Raw genomic sequence first — 17181 nt, 5'->3', positions numbered from 1 at the left:
CTTCGCTCATCTGGGCAGGGCCTCCCCCTTTTTTCTAAATTTATAATTCCTTAAAAATCTGTTGTCAGTCCCTTGTTACGTGGAAAGCTTTTTGCGCATAAATAGGCCGGTTTTGGTGCAAATAAAGCCAGTTGTTAGTCAGCGCTTGTGATGTGGTTTGTTTCTTTGTCTCCGTCTCAGTCGCGCCGCGCCTCTTGAATAGCTGTGAACCAACTCGCCCAAATCAAAGTTTTACTACAATAAATTACTGTCGAAATCGTGCGGCTTTACGTATGTATCGCACAGACCGCGCAGACACCACCTCTGATCTCACATGCAGGTGTTTCGACAGCTCGCAGCTTCTGCTACATTTATTTCTAATGGTTTTAGTCATAATTATGTGTCATAAGCTCACATTGTGCGAGAGAGCCGGAGGCCTCTTAATGCGTTTGAAACATTTCAACATCCGAGGTTGAAAACATTTTAAAAAAATGCCCAGCATGATTTTACCTCGTTAACTTCAAAACACTATTATGTTTACGGTGTGTTTCAAAAGGCTATGCGTTTAACGTATGCATAAGAGATGAAACTGACCTTCTTACCTGTTGGTTTCGTTTTCGTATTTCATGAACTTGGCTATGACCTGGCCATTGGATTTCGTCTTCTTTCGTCGACGCTGAAGATGGCGCCTTCCATGTTGTTTGCGTGTGGTCGTACATTCTCAAAAGTTTTAAACCATGGCCACCTTAACCTGGCAGCTTCATTGTCAAGTGAGCATTTTATTATATTTGCATAATACTTTTGTCACACGGCCACTTTCGATCGCGATTGAGCTCGATCCGGATTCAAATTCTCCACCGTGATTGGCTCCCTTCCGCAGATTGAGCAAGGCGGCCAATCATGACCGAGAAATTCAATCCGGATCGGGCTTGATCGCGATCAAAAGAGCGCCGTGTGACACCCGCATAAGCTTCGTGCTTCTGTACGACTATCTTATGGTCGGCGCTTCATTGGCATGTTTCGCTGTGCCGATATCTCTCTGCGCCTCTACATATCTGTCACTCTTCACAACTTTCGCCTTCCATAAAATAACGGGGTTAGACCGGCAAGGTGTGTGTTCGAGTAAAACTGGTATTACCCTAACTACTGGGTTATTATTCTTAATTTAAGCTTTCATCATAGCTAGAATTGCTGTCTAGCATCTTTAGGAACTTGCACTGTTTTGCTTGTTTTCATGCTTTATTATTCTTAATTTAAGCTCTCATCATAGCTAGAATTGCTGTCTAACATCTTTAGGAACTTGCACTGTTTTCCTTGTTTTCATGCTTGCCTAAGTGCGCCCGCTTGCGTGTCAATGTTTTTATGGACGCTAAGGACGCTAATTCGTCCGTCATGCGTTGGTTATGTTCCAATTTGGTTATGTGTCTTGCGCACTATAAATGAATGAAATAATGAACGTGGCAGAACAGGCACAAATATTATGCATTCCTCCCATATGGAGCTGCGAATTGCGTCGGGTGAAGTCTTTGTTAGGGTTGGTTCATGGATGTTTACGTGTCGAAGCTACACCTTGGTTATCCCCATTAAAGACGCTGTGGTGAGGGAGATGTCCATTGATTAGTACACAACAGAATGAAGCGGCTGGGGATCAGATCCGCGACGTCGTGCTCAGCAGCAGAACGCCGTAGACGCTGTGCCACCCCCTTCATATTTCTCACACACATGGTGCACACATAAAACATCCACTCCAATGAAATGAAGGATGTCTAGCCAAGATGCAGAGAGCTGTGCAACAAGCCTTGGTTTGGTAAACCCGTTGCAATGTTTACTGGCCGAAAACAGCAACGTTTCGTGAGCGCTCTTCAGTGACAATTTCATGAGTTTCTGTTGCGCATAATTAACATTTCGCGAACCTCAAAAGGAGCAGCCAGCCATAATGTGGCAGGGTGTCGCATTTATTGTGAAGTGTGCTCTTATGTGCTTTGATCTGCACAAGCCAAAACGCCTCTAGCAGTGAGTTCTATCACAGAGCAACTCGTCATGGATGCAGGTTCTGTGAGCCCAGATAAACCAGCAGGAAAATTTTGTAGTGCCTTTCTTTGAAGTCCTCTCTATATTAATTATGAATTTACAAAGCTTGCACGCCTGCAACAGTGACGCCGTGCTTTTAAGATGAGCTGTAAGTGGTGCTTGTAACCACCAACCGCAGTAGCTCGGTGGCTACGGTCTGTTGCTGTGCACGAGGTCGCGGCTTGGATCCCAGCCGCAGTAGTTGCATTACAATGGGGTTGAAATGCAAAGACGTTGATGTACCGTGCATTTGGCATGCGTTAAAAAAAACCAGTTGCTCAAGATTAATCCAGAGCCATCCACACAATGGCATCCCTCATGACCCAGTGTGCAGTTTTGGGACATTAAAACCCTGCAATTTAATTTACTACTGCTAACCATACACTCTCATTTCAGAACGGGCAGTATCACAAGTGCCACTAGGTTTTGTTGGTCTGGGCAACATGGGGAAGAACATGGCAAGTAACCTTCTCTCTAAGGGGCACCGGCTAGTCGTGTATGACGTGTACCCAGAAGCCATGGAAGCAATGGCAAGTCAAGGTGCCATTACTGCTCAGAGTCCAGCTGAACTGGGTGAACAGTGTGACCGCATCATCACTATGCTTCCATCGAGCCCTCATGTGAGAGAAGTGTATGCCGGCAAAAAGGGGATTCTTTCGTGAGTGTACCATTTCGTCTGAATTTTTCAAGACCACCTTGTATCAGTGCTGCACTAGCTTGCACAACTTTCTAATAAGAATAGCTTCGGTAAGGAGTCTGCACTCATGTGTCTCAGCCTTTTCTTTTATCCTCGTCGTGTGTGCAAGAAGCTGCATTCATGTCCTACCAACATGCCCAAACAGTCACCTTACTGTTCCGACTGTTCATTTACCCCTTCTAAAGGCACATGGCATGATTTTTGCAGCATGTAGCACTGAAGTGCAGAAAGAAAAGAAAAAGAACTAAGGGTTAGCAAAAGAAAGATGAACACGAGCGACGACTATCAGCTGGATTCATTGGTCAAGAACACACGAATATATACAAAAGGTGAAAAGTTATCAAACACTGTATCGGAGACATTACTCACATTGTTGGGTCGAAACGAGCAGTAAAAGTTCGTAAAAATTCATTGCGTGGCAAGAATTTTCGATAGATTAACAACCACTTCGTCCACATAGCTATTCTTATCCTCCTAAAAGCCCTTGCAATGTTTGTATGATGCCAAAAAATAGCTGAATCGCAGCGAGAATTGAGACTAACTATTCGGAACTTCACATTGCCTGCCTGCTTTGCAGAGCTATATTGCTTACGTAAAATCCTGCACTGCGCTGGCTCTCTTGGGCACCACACCGTTTGGCGCTGCTGCTTGCTTTAAGTCGCAAGGCCATACAGAAAGGGTGCCACTCTCTCATATGTAGCTAAAACAGACTAGTGTGAAGAGTCAGCAAAGCTGAGTTCTGTGAGAAAACCAAATGAAATTGTCCGGACTAAGTATGATTTGCTCTCATATTGAAATGCAATGTAATAATTTCTTTTTTATCAGTGGTTGACTACAATTTACAATTATAAGCAGGACTTGCTATGTCAAGGAACTTGGTAATGCACTTGCACTTTGATGGTGCCAATTCCCTGCTTCGTTTGCATCATTTTCTCGCTTGCAAAGCTCAGTTATTGATAAAATTGATGGTTTGAACACCTCAAAGCAGCAGTCACCCTGGCTTGACTTAATAGTTGTCTTTCTAAGCTCTCTGCTGTGGCTAAAATATGAAGAGCTCTTGTGGCGGTGTTATGATCTTAACTGCCAATTTTACACTCCACATTGGTCCTCTGCCAATCATATCCGTGTGCTATGGCGGTCAATGTGAGATGTGGATTTGTGAAGCATGATAAAATCTGGAAACACTGATCTTAGCTCTGTCTTAAGAGTTAAACTGTTTTCAAGTCATATCTTATGTAAACAGCGAGTAAAACAAGCTTAATCTGTGTTGCAGGATCCCTTTTTATGTCGTAATAAAGAAAAGGAGGCTCACTATATTATTGTGGACGAATGAAACCCAAGTGAAAACGTATAAAGTATAATGCCTCTTACGAGTATGAACTGAAGAGTGCTATTTCGAACTGTGTATTCGAGAGTTCGACAGACTGTCATCTGATCAGGTAAAATCATTGTTAAGAAGGAAGTAAGTCACTGACCATTTTCAAAGCAAATTGACTTTTCAAGAGATCTCAAAATGTCATTTTGTTTTGACTATGGCCAGTGTCCTGCTTCTAGCAATATTTTGCATTATACATTGATTGCCAAGAATGGTGCTGGCAGTAAACCAGGCATAAAGACCAGATCATGCCTACAATATAGAGTGTCAAAACAAGTAAAAGAAAGCATTTTAGCTCATCCTAACTAGTTTGTGTTTAATTTGCCAGCAGTAGTAAATATTCCTGCAATAGTGTGCTGTGTGTTTACTAGTCACCACTGACTGGTTTTATTGACGCAGGCTTACGCCAGCACTTGTCCCATATGTTGGGGCTTCTTATCAGTTCATCCTTTATCTTTTGTGTGTTGTTTTCAGGACAGTGAAGACTGGTTCTCTTCTAATAGATAGCAGCACCATTGATCCATCTGTCTCCCAAGAGATGGCGAAACTGGCTGAAGCAAAAGGAGCTTTGTTTATCGATGCTCCAGTGTCTGGAGGTGAGCATACTAATAATCTTGGCAGTTGAAATTTGTTTCTGGTCAAAATAAAAGAAAAGCACTAATGCAAAATACAGTAGAATGCTTGAACAAAAAAACCAGTCAAAAACACAAAGGAAAAGAGGAGAGGTTCACACCACAACGACTGGCAGTATAATGCATTGATAGGTATTATAGGAGGCCTTGAAAACACAGTGTATGATCCATGAAAACAATTGCAGCAGCTTTACTGATGAGACAAACAACTACTCTCACACAAAAAAAACAATATTAAGTTGAATGAGAAGCCAGTAAACTAAAGCCCACTCAGTAAAGCTCATTGGTATTTATGTGGTAGTTATGTTGAATGTTACATACTTTTTTGGAGTGGTCATAGCCATGAATCACAGTAAATGGAGCTTGTAAGTTCCACATAGTGCTTGGGTTGAATATTTGGTAATAACAGCCTCTTTCAGAACACTTGCAGCCTTTGTTAAGTTTCTGTGCTGCCCTGTATATTGAAGTAAACGCACAAGGTATTGGAAGCTCATGAGACTGCCTCTGCAAATGTGTGTGTGTGGCTACCCCTTGTGACTTCATCCACCTCCGCTTGACTTTCAACTTTGTGAGCTGTGTTAAGATCGGTAACAATCTGAACACGACGAGGACAATTCTCTTGCACTGAACGGTAGTTTCTGTGAAGTGACCATTTCCATCAACAAACAATGTTGTGCCAGTGATATGCTGTAATAGCTTTTGTACCTAACAACCAGAGGAAGAAATGTAACAAATGGAAAGCTAGTTAGTACCCATGACTGGAAACTAAATGGTTCCGGTGCTTCTATGCATAAGAGCTGGCACAACGCAACAAACAAAAATGTGTCAAGGAGCCTTTATTGTTTTAAATTGGGCTTGGTTTTTAGGACTCTGAGCCAGTGTTGGTACAACGGTGAAGTATGTTCGAAGCAACTTTCCTAACTTCGAAGTTGCTAAAATGCCACCAAATGTTGTCATACCCCTAAAAAAGAGTTGCTGGTCACTAAATAGAAATGTCTGTCGCTAAGCAGACAACAAAGTTGCTAAGTCTACCAACAAAATCGTTAAAGTTGCTACACTGTAGACAACATGTTTCATCAGTCACTGTTGCAGGATCTACATGAAATGGTCTTCTGTGCTTACATGTTATTTCATTCCGATATGCTGCACGGCAGCCCAGGTGAAGAAATAAATAAAACAAATCACTCTGGCCTTTTTGTTAATTGCAGCGAAGTAATAACTTGAATGCTAACTTATCATTTGTGAAAGGGTTCCCTTGTAGATCAATTGCCTCCTCACACTTCCTTTTGCACTCAAACCTCAGTACTAAAGGCCAGACCACGTGTATGCTTGCAGACATGTGCAATCTCATGTTTATGCACCTTGCACCTGCAGTGCCTCACAAGGAATGCTGGTTTGCCCTCTCAAAACGTGCACCCCCAGTTGCACGCCTACTTGGCTTACTTGTGCCACATTCTAGCATGTGCAGCTTGTGCCACACTGTCTGCACAGGCGCGGGCACACAAGTGCAAGCTTGTATGTGTCGGCATGTGTACGCACGGTCTGTGCTTAATGTCATCATTGTGTGGAATTACTTCATTGTCATTTCACATATTTTGCAGTGAAGCTTTCATTGTGGAGTTAGATGGGTTTTGATGCTGTGGTGGTGGTTGGATTGCGGAAATTAAGAGTGTGGGTAATGAGAAGGGAAAAGAGGGTGGTGCCTGGAGAAGGAAGGCATGCTGATTGGAATTAACACTTAGCTCTGCTTAGCTGGGTAGTGTTGCGTGGGATGGTAAAAGAACAAGTGCACCACAACACAACATAGATGCTATGCTCGTCTGTCTGCTGTTTCTCTGTGTTATGAACAGTGAACACCTTTACCAAACATGCACCAGCAAGCCTAAGAAGGTGTTGAACGATATGTTGAGATTATTGATGAAAAACATTCTTTGGCCCATCCCCGGTACTTTGCAGTAACTAGATAGGTTTTTGTCTTGCCTCGATAAAATGACAATTTAGGTGTTTTAACTGTTATACCACAATCACACCATTTCTTTCATGCCAACGCCCACTGAGCTCCAAGACAACTGGCGCCTGCATCACGCCGCATATCACAAGCGAGGGCACATGCGCACGCACCAGTTTCTTTTTTGGTCACAGACTTACCACTATCTTCCTTATGCGTAACAAGCGGGAGCATGCCAGTTTCTCCCAATCTTGCCTCATGGCAGCTAATGTATTAAGACGCTATGTTATACTGCACGCATTTGTGATCAGCCCACATTTCCCGGTCCTTTCCTTGTAGCAGATAACACTGTGAAGAAGCTGCGCACCATTGTACCACCTTCGGAATTGGCCTAGGTCACAACATAACGGGCTGTAATGTTTCTTTGGCAAAGTAAAAACAAAAACTGTCATCATGTCATTGCCGTCATACTATTGTTGTCACTGTCGCTGTGCTTTTTTATTACGTGCAGACTTATGTCGTGAGCACAATTGCTTGTTTACACAGTCGTGTTAGTCCATCAAAGAACCCTGTAGGACACTGGATAGCCAGGTACCTGCAAGATTCTTTGCATAACATTGATTGCCACAGTGCATGGGATATGCTTAATTATTTTCATTCTGTTATAGGGGTACCTGCAGCGAAGGCAGGAACACTAACATTTATGGTTGGAGGAAACGAGTCCGAAGTGAGTGCCGTACAAGAGATCCTGCTCTGCATGGGCAAGAATGTCATCTACTGTGGTGGAATTGGTTGTGGTGAGGCTGCAAAAATCTGCAACAACATGATGCTGGCCATATCAATGATCGGAACAGCTGAAACGATGATCCTTGGAAAGAAGTGAGGGTGCCCTCCTCTTGTTCTTATGAGGAGTTTGTTTCACTTTTGTAGTAGGAATGCTTAACGGCAACTTAATTCAGACCTGCCATGGTTGCTTAGTGGCTTTTGCATTCAACTGCTATGCATGTCTTAGCAGGATTGAATCCCGGCTGCCGTGGCAGTTCTTCAATGGGGGTGATATGCAAGAACGCCTGTGTACCATGCATTGGGTGCACACTAAAGAACCCTACGTGGTCGAAATTAATCTGGAGCCCCCCAGTATAGGCTTGCCTCATAATCAGATCGTGGTTTTGGCACATGAAATCCTAGAATTTAATTTGAATCTAATTCACTACAAGCTCTACCCGCAAAATGACACTGCAGCACATGACTTCTGCGAGGATGTCAACGGTTTGTCGTCTGCTGCAGTGTGCTTGGCTGTGGCGGCACTGCACCTCCTAACTTTGCATAGCGACCTGTTTGCTATCTCTTCTCCCCATTCAGTCACTTGCGATAGCGAAGCTTTAAGAAAGTGCATCATTCGCATCACGTTTTTTTTTTAACCCCTACCTAAACCAGTGAAGCCTCACACGTCATAACTGTGTGCTTCAATGTGCTCCAGCAGGTACAGTTTGTAAAATTACGATAGCTATTCTCTTTGAAAGGTTATGGGGCTTTCACATCGTGGCTCATAGCTGGGCTAGTTGGTGCGATTCCATAATGCGAACAAACAGCACTTGTCCATGTTTTTTGCACTGTTCATTCACATTATTGAACCCCCAGTGTAAAAACTAAGATAGTGCAATATTTTAAAACATTTATAAACTATTTCAGCATTGAAACTGAAATTCTGGCATCATTATTATTAGTTGCTAAAATCTGACCTTTTCTTTAGAATTGAACAAATTTCATTGAAATTGGTTCAGAAGATGTTCATCAAGAGCATTTCTGTGTTTCACATGTACTTGAATAAAGGAATCAGCGTCAGGGTCAAGTTAAACCTTCATCTTGGGCTTTTTCTTAACCCCTTAACTGCTGTGACAAATCCAGAAAAAAGTTCAGGAATGCAAAAAGAAACTGGTGAAAGTAATCGTGTATTATATTCTTGTCAAAATTACAAGAAACTGAACACATTCACATGTGCAACACTTTATGAGTTAACTCATCGTCGGCACCAGAGGACGCTCATTGCGATGGCAAGTTATCTCGTCATTGGCAGTTAAGGCATTAATCTTGCACGTATGACCTGCACTGCAGCATTAACATAGACATTGCTTGCAAATGCCCCTACTGCACAATTTCACAAACTGCTCATCTGCTAAATACAGCCAAGGACAGAAGATTAACATGTTGGAAGCGTTCGTGTTGCAATGACTGTGTGTCACCGACGAGAATTTCAAGTGCAGGGTTCAGACTAGTTGGCAAGAAGGCCAAAAGATAGCGCAAAGGGTCACAAAGGACCTGGTGAGAGCTGCAAGGGATGGGGCGGAGGGAACAATAGATAAACGAGTGTTAACAAGACATGCCATGGACATGCTTCCTTCCTCACTCTGTTTTTAACCAAATGGATACAACATTCTCATTCCAGGCTCGGGCTGGACCCCAAGGTGCTCAATCAGATTCTTAATGTGAGCTCTGGGAAAACGTGGCCCAGCGAAGTCTATAGCCCTGTTCCAGGATTAATGCCCAACGTTCCTTCTAGCAACGATTATGAAGGTGGATTTGGGGCTGCGCTGATGGCAAAGGCAAGTGACTTAATAAATGCTCAACACGTGCTCATGTTGTTCTGAAAGCTTGTTTAATTATTCACCTTATCAAACGTTTTAAGTTATTCTAATGTTTGGAAAAGATTGAAGCTAAGGATGCCCTCCTTGTACATTGCAGTTTTTATTAATGTTAGTCACATCACGCTTCCAACACAATACACCTGAAACCATGTTTGTTCATAAAACAAGACAGATTACGGCGAACACAGATAAATGATGTCCTGGCTTGAAGTAAATGTAATTACTTATTTTATTTATTTACCAACATGGCAGAAAGCTGTGCTGTCCAAGCAGATTTCGTAAAGTGCAACAACAAAGCATCTTCAATTGCAGATACATTAGGACATTCAAAACAACATCAGGTAGCCAATTTTATTGCTTAGATGTATTAGGAAAAAAAAATTTCGGAACTAGCTTTGTCTCAACAAGATACGGGTACACCTCAGTGTGCTTTATGCATGACATCCTTTTTGATAGAAGAAGCACATCCTTTTATGTGACAGATCAATTTTACCGTTGTAGAGCAGATAAAAAAATATGTTTGCCGTGAACTACGCTGCAATACTTGTCAAGCTTAACATGTGAAGAAGAACAGTTCTGTTTTCTTTGCAAGAATCAAATTTTCTTATATGCTTTTGTGCATGCATTATTATGGTGCAAGCTACAGTTTAGTTTATTATTGATTGTTAGACCCAGGTGTGCTTAACAGGAGAGGCCACCTGAATGCATCAGTCCCTAGCAGTATATGCAAAGAGCTGAGGATTTCGTGTCCTTTGCAATGTCACTCATGTAAATCAGGAACATTAACAACACCAACTCTGAGTCTTGTCAAACATCAGGTAAAGCTGTCATAATTTGCTAGACCTTACCCTTTCTATTTCATCATACTATTTATGGTTGTGTAGGTAAGCCTGTAGCCAATTAGTGAGTTTGTCAGGAAGCCCAGCATTTTCTAGGCTGTCTATTAATATGTTGCATGGAACACGGTTAAACACTTTGAACAGATAAAAAGAATTGCAGATATTTGTAGCTGCTTATCAATTGCTGATTCGAAATTGTCAATCACAGTTGCTAATTGTCACAGTAGACATTTCTGTGGAAGCCATGTTGCTAAGTAACAAAAAAGTTGTTTGTTTCGGGGAAGTTATGTGTGTGTGGCTGTTATTGTGTGTTAAAATACCTTACACCCTATACATGCTTACTAATGAAATGATTGTATAATTTGTGGCAATTAATTTATCACCGCATTTATGGATTGGTACTGTCTTAGCAGTTAACCAGTCTGAAGGTAATGAGCATTGATTAAAAGAAGCGATAAACAAAGCGAGAAGGTAGTGAGAGGCTAACTGGACAAACCGACAAAGAAAGGCATTGGGTACAGGTGTGCTGGCACTGAGGTTTCAGTACACAATTTTAAAGATCAAACTTTCACCTTCATTTTGTTTTCTGACAGTAAGCCTGCTACCACAAAATGGAAATGAAATCTTGAAAGGCTTTATCGGCCTAAACTGATTCAGTTTTTCTCTTTAGTGTCGCTTCAAATGAATACACAGTCATGATTTGCAGTGAAGTGGGTTTTGCCTGCAATAATTTTATGAAAATCTTTTTTTTTTTCCCTCTTCAGGACCTTGGTTTGGCTCAGAATGCTGCAACGCAGACTGGTTCCACAACTCCTTTGGGATCACTGGCCCATCAAATCTACAGACTACTACTCAACCACGGCCTTGGACATAAAGACTTTTCAATAGTATACAAGCTTCTACAAGGAAAAGTGACTAAGTCAAAGTAATTGTGTGCACAGACTGAAGAGCCAGAGCATGGCTGTCTTGAAAACGATGAGCATTCCAGTGCAGCAATTGCCTGCTACAAATGGCATGAGCACCGCAGTGGCTGCACGGCATTAAAATAAAATGTTTTGTTACCTATGTCAGCCTTACCATGTTAACTTTGTTGAAAAATGCGTGTGGTAGTAGAGGGAATTTGGTGCGAACAAAAACAGCGAAGTCCTGCTCACTGTTTTAAGATTTTGGCCAGCAATAGCTAAAAACCAAGGCCAGGCTCTCTAGTGCACTCAGTGCAAGTTTGAAAGAACGTGAAGTGAAAAGTGCCAATACACATTGTCAAAAGAATCGCAGTTATGTGATTTACTTTCCTCAGGTACATCTGTCAACTAAAACATACACAAGAGGAGCCTTGCAAGGCGTCTCCTTCTGCTATAATCTATCTACATGTCTATCACTGGGGCTCCACGGGCACACGACATATACCAACACCAATACGCGACCATGCTGTTCTGCTCTGCTTGAGGTTGTGGGTTTGATTCGCAACCATGGTGGCTGCATTCTGATGGAGGCAGAATGCAAAAAACGTTTGTGTAGTACACACTTTGATTTACAGGCAGGTTCAAAAAAAAAAAAAATCGAGCATCCATAATAGTCACTTGCTTTTGGTAAGTTAGGGAAACATGTGGCCCCGAGATCCATTTTTAACCCCTTAGTAAAGGTACTGACGAAATTTATAGAAAATATACACTTTAAGGTCCAATTTTCAAGTACGCTTTGTTTCTCAATGTCATATCCGGTGAGGTAAGGTGCTTCACACCAGGCCTAGGAGTGTCTTATAAAACAGGCTATACTGCTCTTCATAGATAACCTACTGAAAATTAGTGCACAGATTTAATTTCTTATAGCTTTATCAATTAAGGCATAAATTTTTAATCTCAACTATCATAATTTAAACATTGACAAGCGTCTCTCTAAAATTTACATGACTAAAATTCCTGTAAATTACAGCAAGGCCTAGATATCGACATTATACACATCCTCGTGCACGTAAAAGATGGCTGAGAGCAAGAATTTTAGAGCACAAGCAGTGAAAAGACCCTAAAAGAAAACAAAGAGAAAAACTATATTGAAAGTTGTGAAACATTATTGTTACTATGGGCAAAACGAGAACAAGGTAAAAGCATAAGCCAACATTTCAACAAGTGGGCTTGTCTTTTTCAAGGCGAAGTGTGCTTTCCTCGACACAGTATATATATGTAGGGTTCTTCTAAAGGGAAGAGGGGGTAAGGCGGGTGGGTGCGGCAACAAGCGAATGTGTGTTAGCGGCGAGGGTGTAGAATTAAGAAAAAAGGAGTGCTGTGCACAAGGCTAGTGACACGGCCGTGTCTCAGCGGGCCGTGTTTTTCGTTTAACGAGCCTGGACGATAGGGGGGATTAGCTGCTCCGTTGGACGTCAGTGAGCTATTATCTCTCTGAAAGCGAGAATGAAAGAAGCAGCAGAAAATAGTGGTCATGGAAAAGAAATGATTAAAATGGAATAAATATATAAATAAAAAATAATGAGCAGGAGAATAAAGAAATAAAAAAAAAACACTAATCAACCCAATAAAAAATAATCGAGTGCTGTTGCCTATAGCTTGAAATTTAGCACCGTGAATAGATTCTAAAGCTCCCTTTGAAACGTTTATGCCTATTTGGTCTTGAACTTATGGATGAGGTATGATTTTCTGTTGTGAGCAGAACAGAAATTTGACTGCAGGATGTTGAGTTTAAGTTCATCAAAGTTATGACCTGGTTGGTTGAAATTGCTGCATGACTGGCTGCTCGAGGCACTTTGTGTGTATTCGCGGGTGTCTTTCATGCTCGGAAAAACACTTATGTAGCATGTATCGAGAAATAGAAAGCCGTATCAGGAGTTTCTCATGTCGCTCTACAATTTCCTTATTGAAACTTTTCATCTAATTATAATATTTGAGAAGCTGATTAACACTAATTATCGAATTAGGCGGAATGAAAAAATAGTCTGAATATCTTCAAGTGATGGTAAACAGCATTTACCTTTGTTCGGTCCAGCTACGTGGCATTTGCATATCTTTAAACTCTGACTAAAGTTAGCTATGGAAAGAAGAATGATGGGTGTAACGTTTAGGGATAAGAGCAGATTGGGTGAGGGAACAAACGCGACTTAATGACATCTTAGTTAAAATCAAGAAAAAGAAATGGGCATGGGCCGGACATGTAATGAGGAGGGAAGATAACCGATGGTCATTAAGGGTTACGGACTGGATTCCAAGGGAAGGGAAGTGTAGCTGGGGGCGGCAGAAAGTTAGGCGGGCAGATGAAATTAAGAAGTTCGCTGGGACAACATGGCCACAATTAATACATGACCAGGGTAGTTGGAGAAGTATGGGAGAGGCCTTTGCCCTGCAGTAGGCGTAACCAGGCTGATGATGATGATTAAAGTTAGCTGGGACACCCGGTATATATATTAGCCTATTTATGTCCACTGCAGGACGAAGGCCTCTCCCTGCAATCTCAGCCGATTTCAACTTACGCCTGCAAACTTCCCACTTTCAACACCCCACCTAATTTCCTGCCGTCCTCGACTGCTTTCCTTCCCTTGGCACCCATTATGTAACTCTAACCGTCCATTCGTCATCTACCCTACGCATTAAATATGGCCTGCCCAGCTCCATTTTTTAGAGCGCAGCTCTTTGGCGTCCGTTCCTGGGTTTCGCGTCGTCGTCGGCGTCGTCGTCGGCGTCGGCCTCGTAACCAGCTCCGCCCCCCTTTCATCCCCCCAGCGCTAGCAGCGACCGACTGATACCGCTGGATGCCGCTGACGCCGCTAGAGAGTCAAGATAACGTGACTGCATAGAACACCGTCGCCGCCATGCAGAAAGAGTATCAGTCAAAGGCATCAGTCAGTCGCTGCTATCTCTTCCCTCCTCCCTTTATCGTGTTGTCCGCTTGCTGCGCGCGCTTCTGCCCCCATCGTTTGCCGCTGGGTGTACACGCCGCCCCCCTCCGCTTCCGCTTACTGCTGGTTGCTCTCGACGGCGGCGATGAGCCTCCGCTTCGGCGGCGCGAACTGCAGGGTCTTCTCGGCGGCGGCGATGAGCTTCTGCTTCAGCCTCGCTTACTGCTGGTTGCTCTCGACGGCGGCAATGAGCCTCCGCTTCGGCGGCGCGAACGGCAGGGTCTTCTCGGCGGCGGCGCTTAGCCTCTGCTTCCCCCACGGCTGTGACAACCTCGCGAGGCACTTGTATAGATCTCGTCTTTGAGAATCAAGCATTGGTGTACCAAGTCGAACATATATCAGTCTATTTCTCCGACCACAAAGCTTCCTTCATGACTGTCAAGAACTGTTAGTGGAGTCTTTGTTAAAGGAATACGTGTGAAAAATAAAAAAAAAAATTCTGTGATAGCGCATACATGTGTTGCTCGATTTCTTTGCCTCAATCTATCCAAAAGGTGAAACAGCTTATTTGCTGCGCTCAAATTTCGCATTAGGAAGTAACGTAATCGTCGGTAATTTTTTTGTGTTAGTGTCAACAAGAACATTGGCTAACCCTCTTTGCTCTCAGATTCACACCACTCTCTTAACATTACACATAACATTTTTTGTTCAATAGCTCTTTGCACGGTCTTTAACTTGTTCTGGAGCTTCACTGTTAACCTCCAAGTTCCTGCCCCATATGTTAGCACTGGTAGAATGCAATGATTGCTCACTTTTCTTTTCAACAACAGCGGTAAGCTGCCAGTCAGGATTTGTTAATGCCTGCCGTATGCACTCCAGCCCATTTTTTTTCTGTAAATTTCCTTCTCATGATCAGTGTCTCCTACGAGTAATTAATTGACCTAGGTACACATACTCCTGCAAACTATATATACCACTGTATTGAACGAGGCTCAGAAATGCGTCGTTGAGAGATCTGGTTATCAATCACACCTAATGGACCATTAGAGTCCTGTGTTGCCACAAGTTTGAGTGTGTCGCTGAAGTGAGACAAAAACTTCGCGAAAATTGTCACTAAGACTATCAACTGGATTTTAAATAGTGTAGGTGTTTTGGAACACTAGAGTATTAGTTAACGTGAAGTAAATAATTTATCTAGATGTTCTATGTTTGTCTAATGTCCGTGCAGGTACGGATGGTGAATTTGTCAGCAGAATGTAGAAGGCTTTTATTTTATCGATATATTATGCGAAGCATATTAACGTAGGTTTCGGGCCTTCGCGCGACGCCCGGCGGTGGCCACCATTGACCCTGAAGTGGGATCACGTGACATGACGTCACGTGATGACGTCACACAGGCTGCAGATGGGGCCTCATATCGCGCCGTCGGTCGCCTCCCGGCGGTGGCCACCATTGACCTTCAAGTGACGTTCAAGTAGGTCACGTGACATGACGTCACGGGATGACGTCACACCGGCTGCAGATGGGGCCTCATATCGCGCCATCGGTCGCCTCCCGGCGGTGGCCACCATTGACCCTGAAGTGAGATCACATGATGTGACGTCACGTGATGACGTCACACCGGCTGCAGATGGGGCCTCATATCGCGCCGTCGGACGTTGCCCGGCGGAGGCCTCCTCGCTTCGGTTTGCGCCGTCGCGCGCGACGCGGTGGCGGCGCCACCATCGCTGCATCACGTGATATGTGACATCACGCCAGGGATGAAGCGGCGCGCGCCCGCCGTCGCGTCAGTCTCTGTGCCCGCAACCGCGCCAGCGTCTTTGCGCCGGGCGTGTATGCGGTCAAGATGCCTCCAAACGCTAAGGATACGCTAAGGTTAAGCCCAGTGGATGCTTCACATCCACTGGGCTTAGCCTTGATAAGCCTCCAATTTTTTTACATAACTGATAATACAGCTTAAATTCTGCATTTACTTTCAGATTTTAAGGTTACAAACACGATTCAAAAGAACACAAATAATATACTTAGCATAAAAAGGTGCTTAGTCTACATTATTCCCCAATTTTGCTGGTTGTCGACGTTCGTAATAAAAGAACTAGATTCTGTGGAATGTACTTAGCAGCATGTTGTTAATACGGCGACAATTGCCAGAAGAGGTCGAATACAGGTCGAATACTCTGTTTCTGCCCTTGGTCTTCTTGAAACTTGCCGTGAGATATTGATTGGTCCAAAAGCCGTGAGAAACGGAAATAATGAGTTCATATTTGCCTCAACGAGCGTAGCTTCTTCAATATATATGCCTTTCTATACAGTTGGTCAGTCTTATTCACCTGCTGTGTTCAAGATCTGAACATGGAATTCATTTCTATTGGCTTTGGTGGATTAATTTACTGCTATGCTTGCAAACGTCCACAAGCCGAACCATTTAGTGATACCACAGAACCTTCAGCATATAAGCGCAATCAAATCGCCTTTCTTAATAAAATGAAAGTCAATTTTGTTAGCCCAATGATGGCCACTGTGCTGTGAAGCACAATCACGGTGTGAACACTATCAATATGATGCCAACCATTTCTTTATCATGGTCATGTCGGCTATGCGTCGTGGGTTTCTGGCACTTACATGTAACTTTTGAATAATAAACTGCATTCTAAAAGGTCATTTTTGGCGCAACTTTCCCAACTTCGACGTGGCTGGAATTTCACTAGTTATTCATTGAAGTCGCTAAAAAGTCCCTGGTTGCTAAATAGAAAACTTTGTTTCGAAGCGCACAAGAAGTCACTATAACGCAGCGAAAAAACGCTAAAGAGACTACATTGATTACAAACCAGTAAAGTTTTAAAAGCAAAGTCGATTGTGTGTTTTCAAGATGGTTAGGTTAGACGGCCCCGAAGCAGTGTAGGGTGAAACTTGTTTTGGACTTCTCGGTAATAGCCTCAAGGTGAGTGCAAGGCGCGTCACACAGATGGCCCGCACTGCAATGAACCATATACACTTAGCTGCTTCGTGAAGCCAGCCGAGTGTCGTCTGCTACAGTGCATGGCAGTGAGGACCAAAAGGCAATCCTACCTGCCAAAGCAAGATATATTCAACGAGAAAAGCATACTAATGCAGGCGCTATTATGAAAGAAAACTTGGCCTCAGCTGCTGTT

General features: G+C 43.1%; 1 protein-coding gene across 1 annotated transcript; it reads left to right on the top strand.

Annotated features, from left to right (window-relative positions):
- Window positions 1-627: 627 nt before the first annotated feature.
- Window positions 628-11250, top strand: LOC142583162 (3-hydroxyisobutyrate dehydrogenase, mitochondrial). Its single transcript, XM_075693515.1, has 6 exons — window positions 628-749; window positions 2446-2707; window positions 4596-4717; window positions 7370-7580; window positions 9148-9304; window positions 10950-11250. The coding sequence occupies exons 1-6, from the start codon at window positions 662-664 to the stop codon at window positions 11112-11114; spliced, it is 1005 nt and encodes a 334-aa protein (XP_075549630.1). The 5' UTR covers window positions 628-661; the 3' UTR covers window positions 11115-11250.
- The last annotated feature ends 5931 nt before the right edge of the window (window positions 11251-17181 follow it).

The sequence above is a fragment of the Dermacentor variabilis genome, chromosome 5, assembly GCF_050947875.1.
Source record: "Dermacentor variabilis isolate Ectoservices chromosome 5, ASM5094787v1, whole genome shotgun sequence".
NCBI lineage: Eukaryota > Metazoa > Arthropoda > Arachnida > Ixodida > Ixodidae > Dermacentor > Dermacentor variabilis.
The sequence above is the reverse complement of the archived record's forward strand: the minus strand, read 5'-3'. Positions and strand labels throughout refer to the sequence as shown.

Bases quoted from the DNA above. Each gene is read 5' to 3' on its own strand.
- LOC142583162 (XM_075693515.1), top strand. From the start codon at position 662: ATGGCGCCTTCCATGTTGTTTGCGTGTGGTCGTACATTCTCAAAAGTT. The intron at 750-2,445 runs GTGAGCATTTTA...CTCTCATTTCAG, and splicing joins CCTGGCAGCTTCATTGTCAA to AACGGGCAGTATCACAAGTG. The intron at 9,305-10,949 runs GCAAGTGACTTA...TTCCCTCTTCAG, and splicing joins GGGCTGCGCTGATGGCAAAG to GACCTTGGTTTGGCTCAGAA.